At 56.2% G+C, this 19,566-nt stretch overlaps 1 protein-coding gene and 1 long non-coding RNA gene across 2 annotated transcripts; one reads left to right on the top strand and one right to left on the bottom strand.

The window, feature by feature from the left end:
• Positions 1-1,665: 1,665 nt before the first annotated feature.
• On the bottom strand, positions 1,666-19,296 carry WNT2B (Wnt family member 2B). Its single transcript, XM_037410818.1, has 5 exons — positions 18,986-19,296; positions 6,700-6,920; positions 4,795-5,072; positions 4,103-4,367; positions 1,666-2,702 (listed from the first exon to the last, which is right to left on the bottom strand). The coding sequence occupies exons 1-5, from the start codon at positions 19,147-19,149 to the stop codon at positions 2,473-2,475; spliced, it is 1,158 nt and encodes a 385-aa protein (XP_037266715.1). The 5' UTR covers positions 19,150-19,296; the 3' UTR covers positions 1,666-2,472.
• Positions 5,094-11,781, top strand: LOC119158631. Its single transcript, XR_005107923.1, has 3 exons — positions 5,094-5,193; positions 10,246-11,607; positions 11,704-11,781. It is a non-coding gene; the product is annotated as an uncharacterized LOC119158631 (long non-coding RNA).
• Positions 19,297-19,566: the final 270 nt, after the last annotated feature.

The raw sequence follows: 19,566 nt of genomic DNA, 5'->3' as shown, positions 1-19,566 counted from the left end.
TAGGTGGAGCAGTAATGAAGATAAATGAGGGAGCTCTTCCCGGTAGATTAGCCTGCGTGCTGATGGACGGTGTGTTACGGCAGGCTTGAAATGCCTTTGGCCTGGCTCAGACCTCCTGCTCACCTGCCAGCATTCCTCGGCACAGCCAAGACAGAGCAAATCTTGAGGAAAATTGGCTCTCCTTGAAATTCAGAGGGCTTTGAAGGGCCAGGGCTGAGACCCGGGAGCCTACCAGGTAAACACCAGCTTGAGTGCAGGTTCTGCAACAACAGAGAGGGTGAAAGGTGCTGCTCAGCCCTCTCATGCTGTTAGTACGGGATTCAAAAATAGATGGTTTAGTTCTGGAAGAGATGGGTCAGGCAGTGGGGAGGTGGGAGTCCTGTAACTGTTTTAAGAGCTCTGTTAAAACGGCACCTTTTTGCTTGTCCGTGGCTCTGCAGCAGCTCTGCGTGAGCAATCTCGGTGGTCTGGCATGGAGTAAGGTGCTCTAATCTGGCCCATAATCCCACCACTTAAACTAATATTTCCTAGGGCTGTTGGGTAAAATCCCCGTTCGGAGATGCTTTTTGTAGTAGTCGATGGATGGTTTAGGACCAGAGTAATCTTTGCCTTAATCCCATCCTGCTACTTTGACCTTCCTTCAGACATCACTACTGCAGCTTGCTCAGCTCCCTCTGAATCCCTCCCACACGTCTTGCTGCTGCCAGGAGAAAACAACTCTGACTCCTCGGAGAGCTTCGCCAGCCCCTCCAGCAGCAATCGCAGTGTGAAAGCAGACCCCAGTCAAAAGTAGTCACAGGTGAATGTTGCTCTTGTCTTGTCCTTTCCCGCTGTTGTAAGCTTTATAACTTTCATGAAAACTTGCTTTGAGTGTGTGAAACATCCTTACCTGCCCATCAGCACGATGATGATCAACATTACAAAAAATAACATTTTTCCTGGGTCAGGGAGAAAGCACAGCCTGCCCGGGGCAGCCGAGCTCTGGAAGTGTAGAAGCACCCGTTAGCTTCAGCCTATGCTCAGGGATTGCAATGATTAAGATAAATTTTGTTCTGTTTTGTTTTACCTGGGTCAGCTTAGTTTGCAGGTTCAACTGTCCTTCTTGTGCATTAAGTCTGTTTGTGTGGAATGGTACCTTTTGAGCAGACTATAAAATATCTGTACACTAAATAAAACACCTTTGTAATCACTGCTTGCCCAAGTTGGGGGGGAAGAATTGAGGGAATTTCTAGAGATGAGAGGGGTTGGTTGATCTCTGTAACATACCTACTGCCAGCTCTGCAGCTGCCTGCCCCTTCTTTCATCAGCTTCAATTTTAGTTGATAGTTTACATTTTGGGTGTTTGCTTGGTTTGGTTTTGTTGGGGTTTTTTTTTTTCACGGGAAAGGTTTGGAAGCTAATCTAGCATCTCCTGCTTGACCGAGCACTATGTCATTAGATGTCCTGGAGCATGCTGCTCCTTATGAGGGATTCCCCTGGGGCTTTGCACGCTGGATGCTGTGGCTCTGCTTTGTGGGAAATGAGGTAACTCCTGGGACAGGGAGGTCTGTGCTTTAGGACTGCGGGAGCTACAGCCCAGTGGATAGAAGAAACGCTGCAGGCTGATTCCTGCTCTGGGGAAGTGCCCAGCTGGGTGTGTAGGAATTGAAAAAGCAAAGAACTTAATTTTCTGATATAGGTTTATAATGAATTTTGACTTAAAATAATAAGCAGTATACACAACATACAAGTGAGTTTTACAGAGATGCTGTTATCTGTTGACTTCAGAACCTACCAGTGAGTTCACAGATTTTATTTGCTTTCTCTAGCCCTCTGTGTCTGCCAGCATCTAGGGGTGGCCCTTGTCTTTGTGCAGTCATTCAGTTCCCAGTCCCAATTTACTGTTCTGCTTGTCGCCTCGGCAGGGAGACGGCGAGGGGCCTCGTGCAGAGGCGGCTCTTGCTCAGGGGGTCAGCAGTGCAGCTGGGGTGGGTGCCGAGTCCGCGTGAGGGCAATGCAGGGATCGTGGAACTGTCTTACGGATTGTCAACACCCTTCCTCTGGCCTTGCAAACAAGTAAAAGCAAGAATGTTTTCTGCAAGAGTGGATTATTCGGAACTAGTGTTTTTTGCTGGTGAAGCTTTACTGCAACATAAATTCTCCAGGGAGGTGCAGGTTTCCTCAGCCATCACATCCTGATGATCCTCCAAGTCTTATCGGTTGCACCAAAGGGAACGACGGGCAATGGCAGTTTCACAGTTTCAGCAAGGATTGCAGGCTCCTCCTAGGTAGGGGATTAGTTTTGCCGAGCAAATAGAAGGGTCCACAGTATCTCCTGGGAAATGTAGTCCTTTCTCTAGTGCTTTGCAGAATTAATTAAATAAAAGCCATGCAGTTGAACTAGAGCTCCCAGAATGTCCTCAGGGCACAGGGTTTTAAAAAAAATCGCAAGGGAGGGTGGCAGTGGGCTCTTCCCTCTGTGCTCCTGTCTCCTCAGGTCTGGTCCAACCACTCAGCCCGTTTCGGTGCTTTACACGTGTGCACGTCCACAGTGTCCTCACACTCCTTGCAGCGCACAGCGCAGCACCAGTGGAACTTGCACTCGCACTTGGTGATGCGAGTGACGCGCGTGGTGTCGTACCCCCGCCCGCAGCACATCACCTCGCAGCCATCCGTCCCGCGGGACATCTTGTTGCACACGCGACCGGCCGTGCCCAGGGAGCCTGGAGAGGGAAGCGAGAGTGGGTCAGGGTGTTCCTGTTCCTTGTTCAGATGCTCCCCCCGCCCCATGGCCGTTGGCAGTGCTAGGGTTACGGATCTACCGTCCGCAGTGGAGCCCTCAGATCTGGCTGCCTTAGTGGTGAAGTCCCATCATTTCTGCCGCGGTGCGTGGTGCCACAGTGTGGGCTCCAGAGGCTGGGTGCGGAGCCTGTGCTTGCCTTGCTTGAAGGGCACGGGTTGCAGCGTGGGTAGCAAGCCTGGCCAGGGATGCAGCTTTGGCGACCCTCAGCACAGCCCCTTCCCCACACCCGCTGCTGAAGCCTGCACCCGCTGCTGCCCAGAGCGGGCATGGGGACTGGCTCTGTGCAGCCCCTCAGTGCCCAGGGGGCCTGGTGCAGTGTATGGAACAGGGGGTGTTCAGCCTGGAGAGCAGCTGGCTCAGGGGGGACCTTATTGCTCTCTGCAACTACCTGAAAGGAGGTTGCAGTGAGCTGGGGGTCAGTCTCTTCTCCCAGATAACAAGCAACAAGAGGAAATGGCCTCAAGTTGCACCAGGGCAGGTTTAGATTGGATATTAAGAAAAATTTCTTTACTGAAAGGGTGGTGAAACATCTGAACAGGCTGCCCAGGGACATGGTGGAGTCACCATCCCTGGAAGTGTTTTAAAGAACATGTAGCTGTGGTGCTTATGGTTTAGCGGTGGGCTTGGCAGTGCTGGGTTAATGCTTGGGCTCGATGATCTTAAAGGTCTTTTCCAACCTGAATGTTTCTATCCCTGCTGAGCCAGGCTGTGCAGCTGGCAAAGCTAGAAACGCCCTCTCCACTCAGGCTAAGGGCTTACTGAAGGGTGGCAGGAGCACGTGCTGCCTTCCCCACCGAGCCCCCACAGCTACTGCAAACCCCCAACCCAGGGATGCTCCAGGCTGGGAAACCGCTGATCTTCTCTGCAGGAGCCAAGCAGCCCTGCTGCCACCTTCCCCACTCCCATCCCAGCTCGGGCTGTGTTCAGGGGGGAAGCCGGCAGCCCGTTGCACAAAACGGGCTCTTTATTGCCTGTTTGAGGGAGCTTTGCCCTGCAGGAGAAAGGCTCTGAGGAGATGCTGCACTACGTTCGTTACAAGAGGCCTGATGGGTTGGAGCTTTGGTGTAAAGCCTTGGGATTTTGGACAAACCCAGTCCTGCCTGCACAGGTGTGAGGTGCTGTGGGGACCCAGTAAGCACTAACAGCCCCTGAGGGCCCGGGTGACCCCCTACAGCGCAACCCCCCCCACGAGGGACGGGGGTCTGGGGGGGAGCTGAGGTCCCCAGCAGCTCTGCCAGGCTGGGCTAGTTAGGAGCTGCTGGCCTGTTGGGAGGGGAGGAAAAGCTGCTTTGGGGCAGCAAGTGGAGCTTTGGGTTGTACCTGCTGACTTGTCCATCACGCAGTAATCAGGTGAGTTCTCAAAATACACCAGATCTGTCTTTGTGGGCTTCCTGAAGTTCTTGTTGGCCACCATGAAGCCAGTGCCATCTTGGTTCATCGTCACCTGGATGGCCCCATTGTATTTCTTCCTTAGGTAATCCCCCGTTTTTCGAAAATCTGACATTGCCAGCCAACAAGTCCTTAGTGTGCAAGAGCCACTGACCCCATGGCATTTGCACTCCAGCTTCAGGAAACGCTTCACAGCCTGTGGGAAGAGGGATGCTGTGAGGACCGGCAGCCACCCTGGGCATCAGACATCGCGCCTGCATCCGCTTGTCCCTGGTGCCACTTATCAGCCCTCACCTGTGTGGGACGGGCTCCTGAGGGAGGGGGGTGCTGCTGGCGGAGGATGCGCTCCCATGGGCACTGATGCCAGCATCAGCGAGGACGTGTTGGGAGCAAAGGTAAGCAGGGTCCTGCTACCCCCGCGGGACCGTTCCCCTGCAGGGCGTGCAGGGGGGCACTGGGAAGGCAGGGCAGTGTCCTGCCCCCATTTGCAGCACGACCTGCCCTCTGCGAACCCCAGGGTCCCGCTCCTGTGCCCGAGCTGCTCCCACTGTCCCTTCCCCTGTGGGAGGTCCCGGTGGGACGGCTGGCCAGGGGCTGGGCTGGGCGGCAGGGGCTGCACTCACCATCCTCCCGCAGCGGTTGTTGTGCAGGTTCATCAGCGCCCGGGCATCCTTCACTTTCTTCTCCTTGGCATCCACGAAGGCTTTGGCAAACCGGATCCCATAGTTGATGTTGTCGCTACAGCCGCCCCAGTCGAACTCCCCGCGCTCGTCCTTGGAGCGGCCCCTTTTCAGTGGGTCGCAGCTGCATGCCTTCAGGTCCCCTTGGCTGCACGCCCGCGTGATGGCGTAGACCACTCCAGCGGAGGAGATGGCATAGACGAAGGCGGCCTCCCTGCTGCCTGCCGCAGGAAGAGAAATGGGGATGGGGAGTGAGTGTGCCAGGCACCCACAGCCCACCAAGGAGCGTGGCACCGTGCGGCAGCACCTTCGCGGCTGGGGGTGAGACCATCCCCCATGCAGGTAAGCCAAGGCCACCTCTGCTGGCCTCAGCTTCCCCGGCACCTTTCAGATTAAGGTGGATTTCATACTGATTCTCAGGGCTCAGCAGCTCGGGCTGTTGGGCTGCTCTCAGGGCTGCCTGTCAGGCCCTCCTGGCTGACCTGTGGCCCAGGTCACACGGGTGCCCATGGGTGCTGAGACTGCAGGACCAGCCAGCACCTTCGGCCGAGGCTGCCTCCCTCCCGGTGCGATGCTGAGTGCGGGAGCTGGCGCCAGCTCCGGCCAGGCTCAGCTTTCCCCGCACGGCACAGCTTGCCGCCTGCTATTTTATGTCTCTGGTTCGAGTTCGCAGCTGTTTTTATAATGCTGTAAAAGAAGCTGCAAATCAAAACCATGTTCGTCTTCATTTTGAGAGCCTTTGAAAGCAACTTCAAAGGCAGCAGAGCTCTCTTTGGGCCTCGCAGGATGGGGCTGTGGCGATGAGCTTTCATCATTCCCTATCCTCTGCTGGGAGAGGATGCAGGCAGGAGTAAAGGTGTCATTGCAGGGATGGAGAGGCTGAGACCTGGAGGGCTGCAGCATGGCAAGGCGAGTGCTGCATCCTGGTGCTTACAGCCCCCTTCCCTCCAGCCAGCTCCTCTCCGGGGGTCCGGCTTGCAGGCTGTGCTGCTTGTCTGCCCCGGTGGGCAGCTGCCCCATCCCCCCACCAGCTGGGAGCAAGCCCCCCCCTCCCTCCGCAGGCGCTCACATGTCCTCCGTATGAGCTGCTCCTGGCGAGTGGAAAGGTTCTTCCCAGCCGCCTTTGATTTGGAGGCCGTGGGGCTGGATGTGCCCTGGCACATCATGGGATGCAGCATCATCTGTCCCGCAGTGCTGCTGCCTGCGCCGGGGCTGATGCTGGCTCCCAGCGTCTGCTTGCTGCCAGAGGGCTCCCAGGGTGGCTGGAGCCCATAATGCTGCTCCTGCTCTGGAACCACCCCTGTCCCCATCACACCTTTTCTCTTTGCTCCTGGGGTACATCCCTGTGTTGTATCCATCCCTCACCTGGCGTGGGAAGGTCCCTCCCAGGCAGGCTCAGTGCCCAGCCGTTCGTGCGGGGCTGGCGGGTGCCCCGTAGCTGTGGTGGTCCTCCACCTTGGAGCCCGAAGCAAGGACTGGAGCCTCAGCTCTGCCTTGCCTCCCTTGCCATGCAAGGGAACAGCCAGTTCCCACGTGAATTGCTGAGTCCTGGCCAACCCTGCTCTCCAAATATTTATATATCCCATTACTGTTTACATATGAGCCTGTTCTCCGGAGGTGTCTCCTCCTTCCCCCTTCTCCCCCAGTGCTCCCCCTGCTCCATCTCATCTGGCGCAGCTATTCCAAGTGCAGCGCTCTGCTCCCATTACTGCTTGATTAATTTACAGGGAAAGGCAAAGCTCTCCTAAGGGAGTAATCCAAGCCCCTGGGCACGGCAGCCCAGCGAGAGGAGAAACTCCCAGGGAGACAAGGCACGTGGTGGTGGGAAGGGGACGTGGCAGAACGTACTTCGCAGCATGACCCGGCCGAAGACGGTGTGGTCCCGGTCCAGGGTGCTGCAGTTCCAGCGGTGGTGCCGGAACTGGTGCTGGCACTCCCGGATCCATTCCTTGGCTCCCTCCCCAACCGACTGCATGATGTCAGGGTATCTCTGGCACAGCTGCCGCTGCTTGTTCACCAGCCCGGGGATGTTATCGCAGATCACCCTCGCACCCAGCGCCCCAATGTACCTGCGAGAGAAAACGGTGCCGCGTTACGGTGCTGCCTGCAGAGGGGGAAGGCGCAAGGCTCCGTCCCGCTGTGTCCTCGCCTTGCTGTGGGGGGGTCTTACATTGAAGCCCACCTTTCCCTCTTGCTACCTGTGTCACAGCTGCTCTGGGCTCTGCTGATGGCAGCCCCCCACAGTGGCGTGCCCCCCTTGCAGCATCCCCTCTGCATGGGCGAGCTGGCGGAGCTGCAGAACTTGCTGCTTGGCTGCGCGGTGAGACCTGCCCCGTGCTGGGGTTCAGACAGGCAGGATGCAGGGACAGGGCACTGCTGAGCCATCACAGACACTGGGCTTTGCGCTTTGTGTTTAACAAAATAACCCCGAGCTGCACCAGGCCGGAGGGTGAAGCTGTGCTCTGTGCGTGCATCGCTGCGGCAGGGAGCTGGGGGCCCTGTGGAGCCCATCTTCCCTGGGAGACAGCCAGCTTGGGGTGCTGCAAGTTGTGGGAACCCCTCAGAGCCTGGGCTCTCTGCGAGCTCCTGGAACTTGCTGATGTGCAAAACCTCCCTCCACCCTCTTCCCTACATCCCAGCCGGCTCTGCAGCCCAGCCCTGCTGAGCAGAGCAGGATGGAGCCCAGGTGAGCCTGGCGCAGGCTCTGCAGTGTCTCCTGCCTGCACACTGGCTGGGGCACGCTGTGGGAACAGCGACCCATGGCACAGGCACCCACGCAATGCTCAGGTGAAGGAGAGAGGTGAAGCCTGCTCCTCTCTTGCTGCTGCAGTCCTCTTTCGCACTGTTATCCCCTGGCTATCTAGTCCTCTCTCTGCATCTCCTGTACTGGTGAACATTTATCATCGTGCCCTGAAGCTGGAAAACTTGGAGAACTATGCTGTGTCTCCTGTCCTGCCTGCACCCTGGTCCCCTCCCTGCAGTGGTTGAGGAGAGAGTGGGAGCTCAGAGCAGAAAAACAATGTGCAAACAGCAGTCTGGTAGAGCCTGGCTGAGCCCCACGGGCAGCATTCCACGGGCACGAGGGAGGGACCCTGAGCTCTGCCCGCAGCCTCACACCAACCTGGACAATAGCAGCAACGTGGAATTTTCCATCCTGGTCAGCCCCTGCCGGTGCCATCGCTCACCCCAGCCACGCAGTGGCTGCTTGTGCTGGAGGATGATGTTTGCCACAGAGCGCGGAGCTGTGATTCTGGCTGGAAGGGATGAGGTTTGGGTGGGATTCAAATTTGTCAGCCCTCCCAGACTGGAAGTAAGAATGTCCTTTAATAATAATAAGCAGCAATCAGCTTGGGCAGTATTTCATTGTCTCTCTCTGGCCCTGTTCTATCACTTCTATCAGCCCCAGAGAGAGCTCACAGGCTCAGGAAAGCCCTGTGAGCACAGAAAGCAATAGGATCTGTTCCCTTTCTGAAAATATTTTGTTTAAATGCTGGCAGAAGCACAAGGTCATCTCAGGCTGGAGCTGAGGATAATAAACCCGGCTCCCCACAGCTTTGCAAGCCCCGAGTCTGAGGGACAGCGAGCATTATTTTCATAGGCTTGCTCGTCAGCCTTTCATCCTGCAGCAGGGGAGCAAGGGAGATGGCAGAAGCTGTTTAGGAAAGAAAAGCCAACAGGAGCTCATCGAGCAATGCCAACTGCAGGCATTTAATTGCCTCATTCATGCTGGGCTGTGGGAGCAGCCGGTTCCCTCCCGTGGTGAGCAGGGCAGGGTGGAGGAGCATCCCAGCAGCTGGATGGTAGCACAGGCCAGTGGTTTTGAGTGGGGCTGTAGAGATTCCATGGGGAAGCGTGCCCAGGTATCCTGGTCCTGAGTTCATTCTTCCCAGCCTGCCTGGTCCCAGCAAGGATGGGGATGGCTGATGCATCCCTGCCTGCACTGCCAAGAGCTGGGCCGAGGCTGCTGGGAGGCAGTGGTGTTGCAGGATGGAGGTTGCAGCAGCAGCCAAAGCTCGCCTTCACCGGGGGAAAGAGATGCTGGGAAAGCTGGGAAAGGTAGACTGTTCTCTGATGGGTGACCTCAGCAGGGACCTTGCGGGGACCCCATCCCCTGCCTACCTCCAGTGCTGCTGAGCTGTGGCACCGGTGTTCAGCAGCGGCGGTGTGTGTAAACAGGGCTGGCTTAGGGAAGACACGCTGGCAGAGGAGCTGCCTCCAGAGCTGGCAGATAACGCACTGCCTAGCACCATCCCCTGGGAGACGGAGATCAAGGAAAACCCTTCAGACAAGATAAACACCAGGAACTCCCTTTTTCACACTCTGAGCTAATTACTTCTCATTAATTCTCCTGCCAAATACCCAGATCAGAGCAAACACTATCAGCAGGAGAAAATGGAGGGACAGCAGGTCGAAGGGCACAGACCGCCACGGGAGCACCTCACCACACAGGGTCCCAGACCCTCACTGGGGTCGGTGGCTCTATCTCTCTTTGCTTGTGGCTGCCAACAAGCAGCATATTTGCTGCGGTACCTATAGGCCTCCATTGGAGATAATGTACTAAAATCCATCCCATGATTGCTGTGGTGTTGGAAAGTGGCATGGCATGACGAGGGGGGAAATCTGTCATCTGTCTTGGAAAGGCTGTGGTTATCTTGGTGAGACCAAGACCTTCCGTTTCGTGAGAAATGCTCCAGTTGGGTTCAGTTAGTCTGCAATGGAGCGAGACAGGGAACATCAGAAAATTCTGCCAAGCAGAATTTTGAGAGGGAATAAACACAAACATTTGTTTTGGATTGATTAAAGCATCCCTTCTGATTTTATTTCTAAAAATCTGACGTTTTAGAAACACTGACATAGAAAAGACAATGGATGTTCTGGGAAGTCCCCAGCTGCCTTATCAAGAACTTCATTTTTAAAAAATGAAGTTGGGCTGGAAGTGGCAAATTTCTGTGAAATGCTGTACTCTTGGGAAATCTGCATTTTTACAGCAGAAAAAAAACAAAACCAAAACAAAAAAACCACCAAGCCATGAGTTCAGAAAAGCCTATGAGATGGAACTGCTTCTGACACTGGAGACTGGGCTTGGATTTCTGCATGGTGAGGAGAGGCAGGAGCAGCCTGTGAGAGCCGGGCAACCTAAGTGCATGTGGGATAACGACCCCCCACCCTGTCAAATGGGGTTCCATGGGATAGTGCCTCCTGCGAGGTCCTCGCGAAGGGTCTGCAAAGCCCTTGCATCGCTCCCTTGCTAAGTGTCAGAGCTGTTTGCTCAGCTCAGGCAACGGGGCTGGCACTGATCCCTCCAACAGCCTTCGGCTGTGTGATGCTGCATCATTTACTTCTTGCAAATGAGTGTGTAATCACAAGCTTGCTGTATTTCCCATTTGCTCCTAGGGTTCAGCTGCCAGGAGATGGGTGTGAGCTGCCACGCTACGAGGAACGCCGTGCTACCCGATGTGGCACCGGACCTTCACCTCCTGCCCTCCCTTCCCCATCCCCCGCAAGGAGCAACTTGTGCAGCAGAGGCCAGAGATTTCATGTTACAAAAGCAAATACTTTGAGAGCCTGTGAGGTGAAGCGCTCCTCGCTCCCTGCTAGCTTTCCTCCTCTCTGCAAGTCATCTGTTGCACGGCCGCATCCACTGGCGCAGCTGAAGTGAGCTTTCTCAACAGCCCGCGAGTGCCAGCCGTGCCGATGCACTGGGGGAACAGGAGACAACTGTCACATGCTGGCTCCCAGTTGTTCTTGTTCTAAGAGTCTGCTGACTTTGACTCTTGTAAACAAGGAGAAACCTAAATTGCTTCTAAGATAAACATGCAAATCGGAGGCAGACGCATCTATTTACTTGGCAGCATGCGTTCTGTGCTAACCCCCTTCCATGGCTTGCCTCCATGCTGTATGCGTCCTACTCCCGCGTTTCCCACAAGAGCGTGCCTGGCTTCCCCCAGGACTTGCAGACTCCTCGGGGTGCTCTTGTGGAACCATGTGGCCCATGTCATGTCTCTGCCCTCAGCTCAGACTGCTCTGGTGACAGTTTGAACAGCTCAGAGCTTTCCGAGCCACAGCCGCTCTCCTCCCTGTACGTGCAGCTCCCTGCGTGTTAGGAGGGGATCCCCGCAGTTGCATGTCAGCTGCGAGTCCCTGGGATCTGCTGCATCTTGTCCCAGGGATCAGACCCCAGTATGTCTCATTTCTTCTCCAGACTCACTGTGCTGGAAACTTTCCGGATCAATAAACTGTGCTTTTGGCCCTGACACAGTGTACGCAGCTTCCTGGTTGCTACGTTCTTTAGGAAAGACCAAAAGATGGGAAAAGCACCGTGCCCCAGGTGTAGCAGTGGGGACACCAAAAGCATGGCCAGAGTCTAAGGCACCTTAGCAACAGGCAGATGGGACCTTCTGCTGGAGAAAGGAGATCTCTCCACCAGCCTGGCCAGGTGAGCAAACCTGCTGTGCGGCTGTTGAGGGCTTTCTCTGGCTCCCAGGAGCACCAGACTGTGCTGCCAAGGGGAACTCAGTTTCCCTTTCATTATAAATAAACAGCCCCCTGCAGTACTGTGGCACCTCCGGATATGTTTTTTTGTGACTGTTGGCAGAGCTGTTGGCAGTAATTTTGTTCAATTGCTAACATGCCACCGGCTGACCCAGTGGTTTTGTGGGGGCAGCTCTCCAGTCCCGAAGAGGCAACAGCAGCGAAGCCTCTGTGTGCACCCAGCTCCAGCTGTCACCCGCAGAGCATCGTTCCTCCTGGGAATCGGTAAGTCAGCCCGGCAGAGGTGAAGCCTCATCTCTCTGACAAATTCCTATTTCTTAGACAAACCTCAAAATTTGAATTTTTTGTGTTCTGCTCTAGAAACAAGACAGCTGCTGAAATGGTGAAAGTTCCCACTGCGGGAAAACCAGGGTTGCACCAGTGCCATTAAAGGTACAATTTTAGATTAATACAAGCTGAGCTTAACTAAAACGACTTATCACGTTGGCTTTATGGTGGGAGAAGGATGTCTGTGCAAGCAGCTATGGTGATGCAGCAAGGCAGCCCCAGGCGCGGGGAAGCTCAGCCGGGGCAGCCCAGGGTGCGTGCACAGGGCAAACCTCCCCGGCCAGGCTGCGGCAGGGGTGAGCCGTGGCACCGGGCTGCTTCAGCATCACTGGTTAATGCAGAGAGAGTTCATGGCTAAAAAACGACCGCAGGTTAACAGGTCTCCTTCCTGTGGCTTCTCTCCTCCCAAGGATGCCAACGCCACTTTGCCAACTGTCTGCAACTCCTTGGGCGGCAAAGCAGGGCGGGAACAGCAGTGTTGGGGGGAAACAGCACATGGGGGGTAGAGATGTTCTGGCCAGACACAGCACCGTGAACCCTGTCAGCACAATGGCTTTTAAATCATCGAGAGATGTTCCTCTGACCTGCAGCTGGATCTTGGCATAGGCACCAGGCTCGGCTCTGACATCCCACCTTACGGGTTTTCAGCCAGAGAATTTGCCTTTCTTGCTCCTGCCTCTCCCCACCAAGCGAGCCAGAGCCAGAGCCCCAGTCCCCGTCCCCCCAGGCGGGCGATACTCGGCCTTCTGTGCAATCCTTCGCATAGAGCCTCCTTGCTGCTGACTCCTGCTCCAAGAGCTCCGCTGCTGAGGTTGAGATGAGTGTGCTCTGGCTGCTTAAGGGTATGGGAGGCTGTTGGAGTCCTTTCCCTGGGAAAACTGGTTCACCTCCCCTTGCTCTCATGACCACTGTGATAGTCCTGAAAGATCAACTTGGGAGCAAAACTATCTTGGCTTCTGTTCTCTTCCCATCCCATTGATTCGGCACAAAATCCTTATTTTGGTGGGAGGCTGGAAAGCCCTAGGCAGCTATTGGAGACACTTTGTGCAGATAGGATCGAATCCAACATCCCTGTCTCTCTGCCTGATAAAGAGTAAATTCCAAGGTGCCTGGCAGCATTTCACCTCCTCGAGTTCTTCGCATACTTCCCAGGGATGCCGCGCTTTCCTTCCTCTGCTCTCCCTGGCTGTGGGCAGACAATTTATAGCCAACTGCAAAGCACTTTGGGTTGCAAGGTGCTATAGACATTTGAGATATTATTTTATTATTATAAATCCTGAGTGTTTTATTAAGCCCCACTGGGAACAGGGCCATCCTGGCCTGCTGGAATTGTTAACGCCTTAGAGTGATTAATAGTCCTAATTTCCTCACTTAGAGCCACTACTCTGTATGTTGAGAGTGTTAGTCTCACTTGAATAATTTTTAATATCATAATGCTGAGGCACTACCAGTACCATTCAAGGGACGTATTTTTCATTTTCTGCACCATGATCTTTCTGTTTCTCATGTATCGCCCTTTTTCCAGTCGTGTGCCTTTGGTTCCTTGCCGGAGTCCCCTCACTGGTTTGCCTGCGCCTGTGTGCAGTCAGTAGGATATGGTTTCTGTGGGAAGGGCTGAAATGTCTGGAAAATACCTTGATGCTGGGGAGCTGGACCCACATGAGCCCTGCTGTCCCCTCGGCTGATGTGGGAGGGTTTGCTGTCGGCATCTTGTATTGAGAGTGACCTGGAAATCAAGGTCTGTTCTGCTTGCTGCGCTGTGAAGGCGAGACGCGGTGTGCGCAGGGCCGGGTGTGCGCAGGGCCGGGTGTGCGCAGGGCCGGGTGTGCGCAGGGTGTGCATCGGGTGAGCAGCAAAGCCCCCACGTGCTTGGGCCGGTGCAGCGTGGGAAAGGGCTGAGCGTGGGAGGTTATAAAAGCACAGGGAGAAAAGGGCTCCAGTGCCTTCTGCAATAGCAACCAAAACCTCGCTCAGCGCTGGGTGAAAGCTGTTCCTTGGGGGCGATGTTGGCGACGTACGAATACAACAGAAATCGTTCATCAAAAATATGCTTTATCCTTAAGTATCAAGTTTTTTCGCCTAAAACCTAAAGCACTTTGCTAAGAGGGGGGGAGGTAAGACGGTCTCTGGTGGTAAAGTAGGATGGAAGATTCTTCTCTTGTCTGTGGTGTATCTTGTGTGTTGGGTGCGAGCCGCTGAGAGCAGGGGCTGCGTGTTTCTGCAGGACCTAGCACAGATCTCACACTGGGCTGCAGGCACTGCTGAAATCCATATTAGTAATAGTAAAAGCTAATGAGTTTGGAAGAGCAGAAGGATTTTTTTCTTCTGCATTTCTTTGTAAGAAAGATTTCCTATAGGTGAAAGTGACCCTAATGAAAAATGAACTAAGGAACACAATTAGGATTATTATAACGGCGCAGAGTGACTGAGAGAACCCATCTGTTCAATACACCCCAACCAAGAACACCAGGGCTGCTGCAAAGGCCACAGGGTTCATTCTCCATCAGTCTGACGTTACTTTAAAACTTACTTTTTCAAAGCGCGGCTGCCTGGACAGCCGGAGCTGCGGAGCGCCTTGGGATAAAGACTTCCCGGTCACTGACCTCCTGCTTTTATTGCCATGCAAAGCGCTCTGCAACAACAAACGTCCAGTGGGTGCGACTCCCCCGGAGACCCCCGTGCCCCAGCGCAGCCACGCTGCACGTCATCTCCCCTTTGAGATGGAGAGTTCCCCTGCTGGTACCTGGCCTGCAACAGCCCTGGGGCTGAGAGCCGGTGGCAGGTGAGCTGCCCTGAGGCCGGGGCACTCGTGGAGGAGGGAATGGTTCCTGTGTGGTGCAGGATGGCATCCAGAGCGACGGACACGCAGTCCTCGCAGCTGCTGTGGGAGCTGCCAGACCTTCTGCTAGTGAAGCCCTCCTGGGACTGCTGCGGGTCTGCCCTGCTGAGACTGGCATGGAGGGGAGGCAGCGACCCCCCCGCGCACCCCAAAGGGTTACACCGACGGCCTGTGGAGCTCCTCCATGCAGCTGTCTTTCCCTTGGCTTAATTTCAAACATTCCTATTGATGCTATTTCCCCTCCCACACACCTCAGTGTGATGCCCGTTTAAATGAGCCCCTCTCTCCTATATCCTGTACGCACACATACGTGTGGCTCGTTTTTTCCGTCACTCTTTTTGCCCATCCGCTGCACCTGGACCAGGACCAGCACTGGTGTCACGACAGAAACGCACGGCAGACCCCGGAGAGGGACAGCTGTGTAGCACAGCTCCTTCCTACCCATCGTGGTGGGAACGTCCCCTTCCCCACCTGCAATGGGGACATCCTTGCCATGCCCTCGGGAAGAGCATGACACCAGCTCCTGGTGTTGCTCTAACACAGAGAGTGCGATGCATGCTCCTGCTTCACACCCTTGGTGTGTCTTCCCTGCCCATAAACACACACCTCCTTCCCTGGCCAAGGAAGGGAGCTGGAGCGTGGTGGCTGCCTAACTCTGGACTTACAGCATCCCTAAAAGTGCCCGTTCAGGCATCACGCCGCGGGGTGCAGCGGCTCCTCCACAAGCCCTGTAACCTGCCGATGCCACGAGGAGCCCCACGTGGCCGCCAAGCTCCCGCACGCTCCCCGACCCGCACCCGAGCTCGCACTAGTCTTCCTTCCACAGATTTGTTTTATCTCTTTGGGAGCCTGATGCCTCCCATCTGTTCCAATGCCAGATGAAATTAAATATTTGTAGTTTCCAACGGCTGTGGTTAGCAATAAACAAGTTAGCTAACAAGGATTTGGTGTGCCGGGGGTTGGGGGGTGTGTTCATGCGGGCTTGCAGGCGAGCGGGTATGTGTGAGGGTGGGGTGCAGGGGGTGTGCGCATTGGCTTTGTGTACATTTTTCTTTAACCAAACCTTCAGTTTAAAATGGCTTTCCACACCAGAGCAGCTAGTGGGGCTCTCAATAGCAAGTAAACTCTACTTAGTTATTTACACCAAGTTTGTTTATTGCACAGTTTATGTTTATAAGCAATGTTTGTCTAGGCTTCCAAATCTTTCAGAAGGAATTTTGGAGGCCGCTTTTGGGGCCCGACGTCCTCCCGCGGCGCGCGTGGGGCACAGCCCTGCCAGGCAGGCGCCCGCCAGGGGACAGCCGCCGTCCCTGGATGATGCTGCTCTCCCTACCCAAGTGCACTCGAGTGTAAACGGGATTTAGGGATTTTCCTGTTGCATTCCTTCTTAATTTCCATCTGTGTTTCAGCTGGTATTTTGTTGCTAAGTAACACTTTATAGTTTGGGAGCATTTCTGTATGGATGCTGCTCCCCACAGCCATGGCCGTCCCGCTGCCAGTCACGGCGGCCTCGGAGCCCAGGCAGTGCCGCCGGTTGCAACTGCACCGCCCCGAGTGTGTCCCCCTGCCTGAGCATGTCCCCCTGCCCACACAAACACTGTTCTCGCCGCTGAGTGCTCCGAGCACACGCACATACACACACACGCACCCACCGGCGCTTTTTCCAGCACCAAAGTTCACCAGTTCCTGGCGTTTTTTTGCGAGGCGGTGCAGGCCGTGCCTGACGTCATTGAAAATTAATAATTTGCAGTTGTTTAGAAGAAACATTTGGTTGATATTTCCTTTCCATGTACTGTGATCAGAACTGACCCAGTTTTTTCTATTAATCTACTTTAAAAGTTGACTCTGAAAATGAGAAGCATTTCCTCTATTTCCACAAGTTTATTGTGTGTGAATCCCTGGAAGAATTTGGCAATAATAATAAAAATAAGGAACGATGATGCACCACCAAATGCATTTACTGTAATATCAGTAGTGCTAAAGATGTGCTTGGAAACCTATGTAAATCACTGAATAATTTTTTCCCAAACCACAGCTGGCTGAAACCATTTTCAGTAAAACACAATTTCATCTAAACATGCTATTTTATCAGAACTGACACGTCCAGCAGAACAGTGCTCGTTTCAATGAAGACTTTTCTTAGGAATGTTCTGGTCTACAGAAGAGAAAGTACTATCAAAAATGTGAACTTTATAGAGCTTAATATATTTGGTTTCTAATTTTTTCTTTTGTTTTAAAAGTCACGTACTGAAGGTCCCTGGGACCAATTCCGCTTGCTGAAAATATTCAAAGGAATCGTGCCTGGCTGCCCCGGCGACGGCTGCCCTGACTGGGCTCCTGCCCCAGCCCCCCAGGGGCTGCCCCCCGCTCTCCCTTCTCCCTCGAGCGAGAAGCTGCCGGTCGGGGGTCTGTCTGCAAGCTGAGAGCCCAAACCGCTGCGAGAGATAAATCTAGCTTCCTCCAAACAAGCCACAGCTACTAAGGCTTAAAATGTGGCTGGTTTTCCTCCCGCTTGTTGGGAAGAGATGTGTGCTTGGAATTAGGGCAGACACTGTGGCAGAGCCATTGTGGGGAGAAGCGTGGTACAACAGTGAGGAAAATAGGCGCTTTTCACACTCACCCTAAAGAAAGAATTTTCACCTTTCAGGCAGCATCCATGTTACCAGAACTGCCCAGTGCTGGGCACAGATGATGCTGTGACTACTTGGTACCACATCTTTTTCCAGCCTACTTCACCCCATGTACCCACTCCTCAGCTCCGACAAGCCTCCCCTTCTCTTGCCTCCTTGATAGAAATAATCCCACTCCTCTGCTGCCCTAAGACTCTTCCTTCCTTCCTCGGCTTCTAGCAGATCAGCAACATCACCTTCCCCACGGATGCTGTCCTGTCTTCGCCTGCCCTGATGGGTGGGGGCAGATCTGGCAGCTGGAAGCCAGGCCGGCGCTTGTATCGACCCGATACTCGCTGAGGGTGCCTCATCTCGACCAGCGATTTCGGTTCCCCATGGGGTGACCACCTGCAGATCTCCTCTGGCCATGGCCGGGAACGGCACTGGTCTTGCTGCTTTGCATCAGATGTGCCCCCCGAAGGAGTCGCCCCTCACGCCACCCACCTTTTGTGCCTGGTTGCATCCTGCTGCCCGAGCAGCACGTCTCTGGGGGCTCCTGCTCCCCCCCCAGCCCCACAGCCTTCCCGTTCGCCTTCCTCACCCTGGAACCGCTCTCCCAGGGATGCCAGCCTGGCCACGGCTGCCACACGCCTAGACGTGCTCTCAAACACCAGGAATACCTGCGTTATCAGCGTGACTATTAAGTGCTCCCTGGCCCTCACACCGTGCTCCACAGTAGTTGAGGAATTCCAGGAACCACCATTCCCTTGCAGGGGCAGATGGGTTGAATTTGATTAAGTTCTGCTTCATCCACTGCAATGTTCTAATGATGATGAGATTGGCGTGGAAAACTATTTTCCACAGGACTAGAGAGGACTTTTGCAGGGTGGGGGACCCTGAGATCTTTTCTGCAGCAAACTCCTTTTTTTCTGCAGTGTAACCGAACTACTGAAGCAGCACGGGGTTGCTTGGAAAACTACGCAGTCCTCGTTTTCTTAATTACTCTCATTCTGCATACATGAATTCTCATTGTTACAGAACTGGGGCGGGAGGAGGTTAATTTCTAGAAGGCGGGTGTCTCCTATGGCATCGTTTCTATATGGTACAGAGCCTCGTCTTATCCAAACGAGGGGGAACAGCAACTTCTTAGCTTAGGAGAAGCCGTGAGGCAAGTGCGCGGGGCGACGCCGCAGCCCGCAGGGATGCGGGAGCTCCAGCCCGATCCCCGGATCGCAGCGGGTGGATCAGGGCAGCTGCCGGCGGCTGCCGCAGCGCCGGGCGATCCCCGCTCGCTGCCGCCGAGGGACGGTTTCCCCGTGGGGGCGGCCCGTGGGGCCCGGCTCCCCGGCAGATGCGGCGGGAGCCGGGGGGGGACCGCGGCAGGTCCCGGCCCCGGGGGCGAACGAGCGGCGACGGCGCTTTTTGGGGGGCGCGGGAGCCTCGCGGGGCTGCGCCCCGGGGACAGCCCCGGCCCCGCGGCAGGCTGGGGGCGAAGGCGGGCGCCCCTCCGCCCGCTCCCCCGCGCCGCCGGGGCCGGAGCCGGAGCCGCGCAGGTGGCGCGGCGGGGACCCCCGAGCCCGTCCTGCCGCCGGGCTGCCAGGGGGTCCCGGTGCCGTCCTGCCGCGGCACTGCGACCCGGCGGCGCGGGGGGGAACCGGGAGGCCCCGGCCGGCCGCCGCTGCCCCGCGTGGAGCTCCCACGGCCGTACGTCGGGCGCGGGGCTCCGGCGGCGGCACCCCCCGGCCGGGCTTCCCCCACCACCGCCCATCCCCACCGCCATCCCCATCCCGCGGCCGAGCCCCGCGCAGCTCCCGCCGGCGGCAGCCCGGGGCCCGTCGGGGCGGGCGGGCCGGTCGCGGGGACTCACCACCACGAGGAGTCGGCGCGGGGCGTCAGGGCCAGCAGGAGGAGGACGAGGGGCAGGCAAAGCCGCGGGGCTGCGCCCGCCGTCCGGGGGAAGGCTCCGCACTCCGCACGCCCGGGGGCCAAGGCAATCCCAGGAGACGCTTCCAGGCGGTTTGGGCTGAGCATATCTCTCCGGGGCGGCGTCCAGATGGAGAAATGACCGGGGAGGGGGGTCCTGCCCGCGCTCCCCTTGGGGGCACTGCCCGTCACGGCCCCGCGGCGCGGCTGCCGGCTCCGCGCTGCTGAGCGAGCCCCGGCTGGGCCCCCGCTCCCAGGCGCATGCTGCTGCGCGGGGGGCGGCAGGGCAGGGCCGGGCCGGGCCGGGCCGGGCGGAGGGGTGGCGGCGCCGGGGCGCTCAGCGGGGCCGGCGCCCCCGGAGCGGCGGGCGGGCGGCGTGGCCGGGCCGGGCCATGGAGGTCCCTGCGCGGAGGGCGAGGCCGCTCTGGGGATGGGAGCGCGGGGGCCGTGGCCAAATACTGACAGCGCCCGCCGTGCTGCGGGCTCTCATTGGGCAGAGTCAGAGGCGCAGAGCCGCCGCTCCGG

This window comes from Falco rusticolus, chromosome 17 (genome assembly GCF_015220075.1).
Source record: "Falco rusticolus isolate bFalRus1 chromosome 17, bFalRus1.pri, whole genome shotgun sequence".
Lineage (NCBI taxonomy): Eukaryota > Metazoa > Chordata > Aves > Falconiformes > Falconidae > Falco > Falco rusticolus.
The sequence above is the reverse complement of the archived record's forward strand: the minus strand, read 5'-3'. Positions and strand labels throughout refer to the sequence as shown.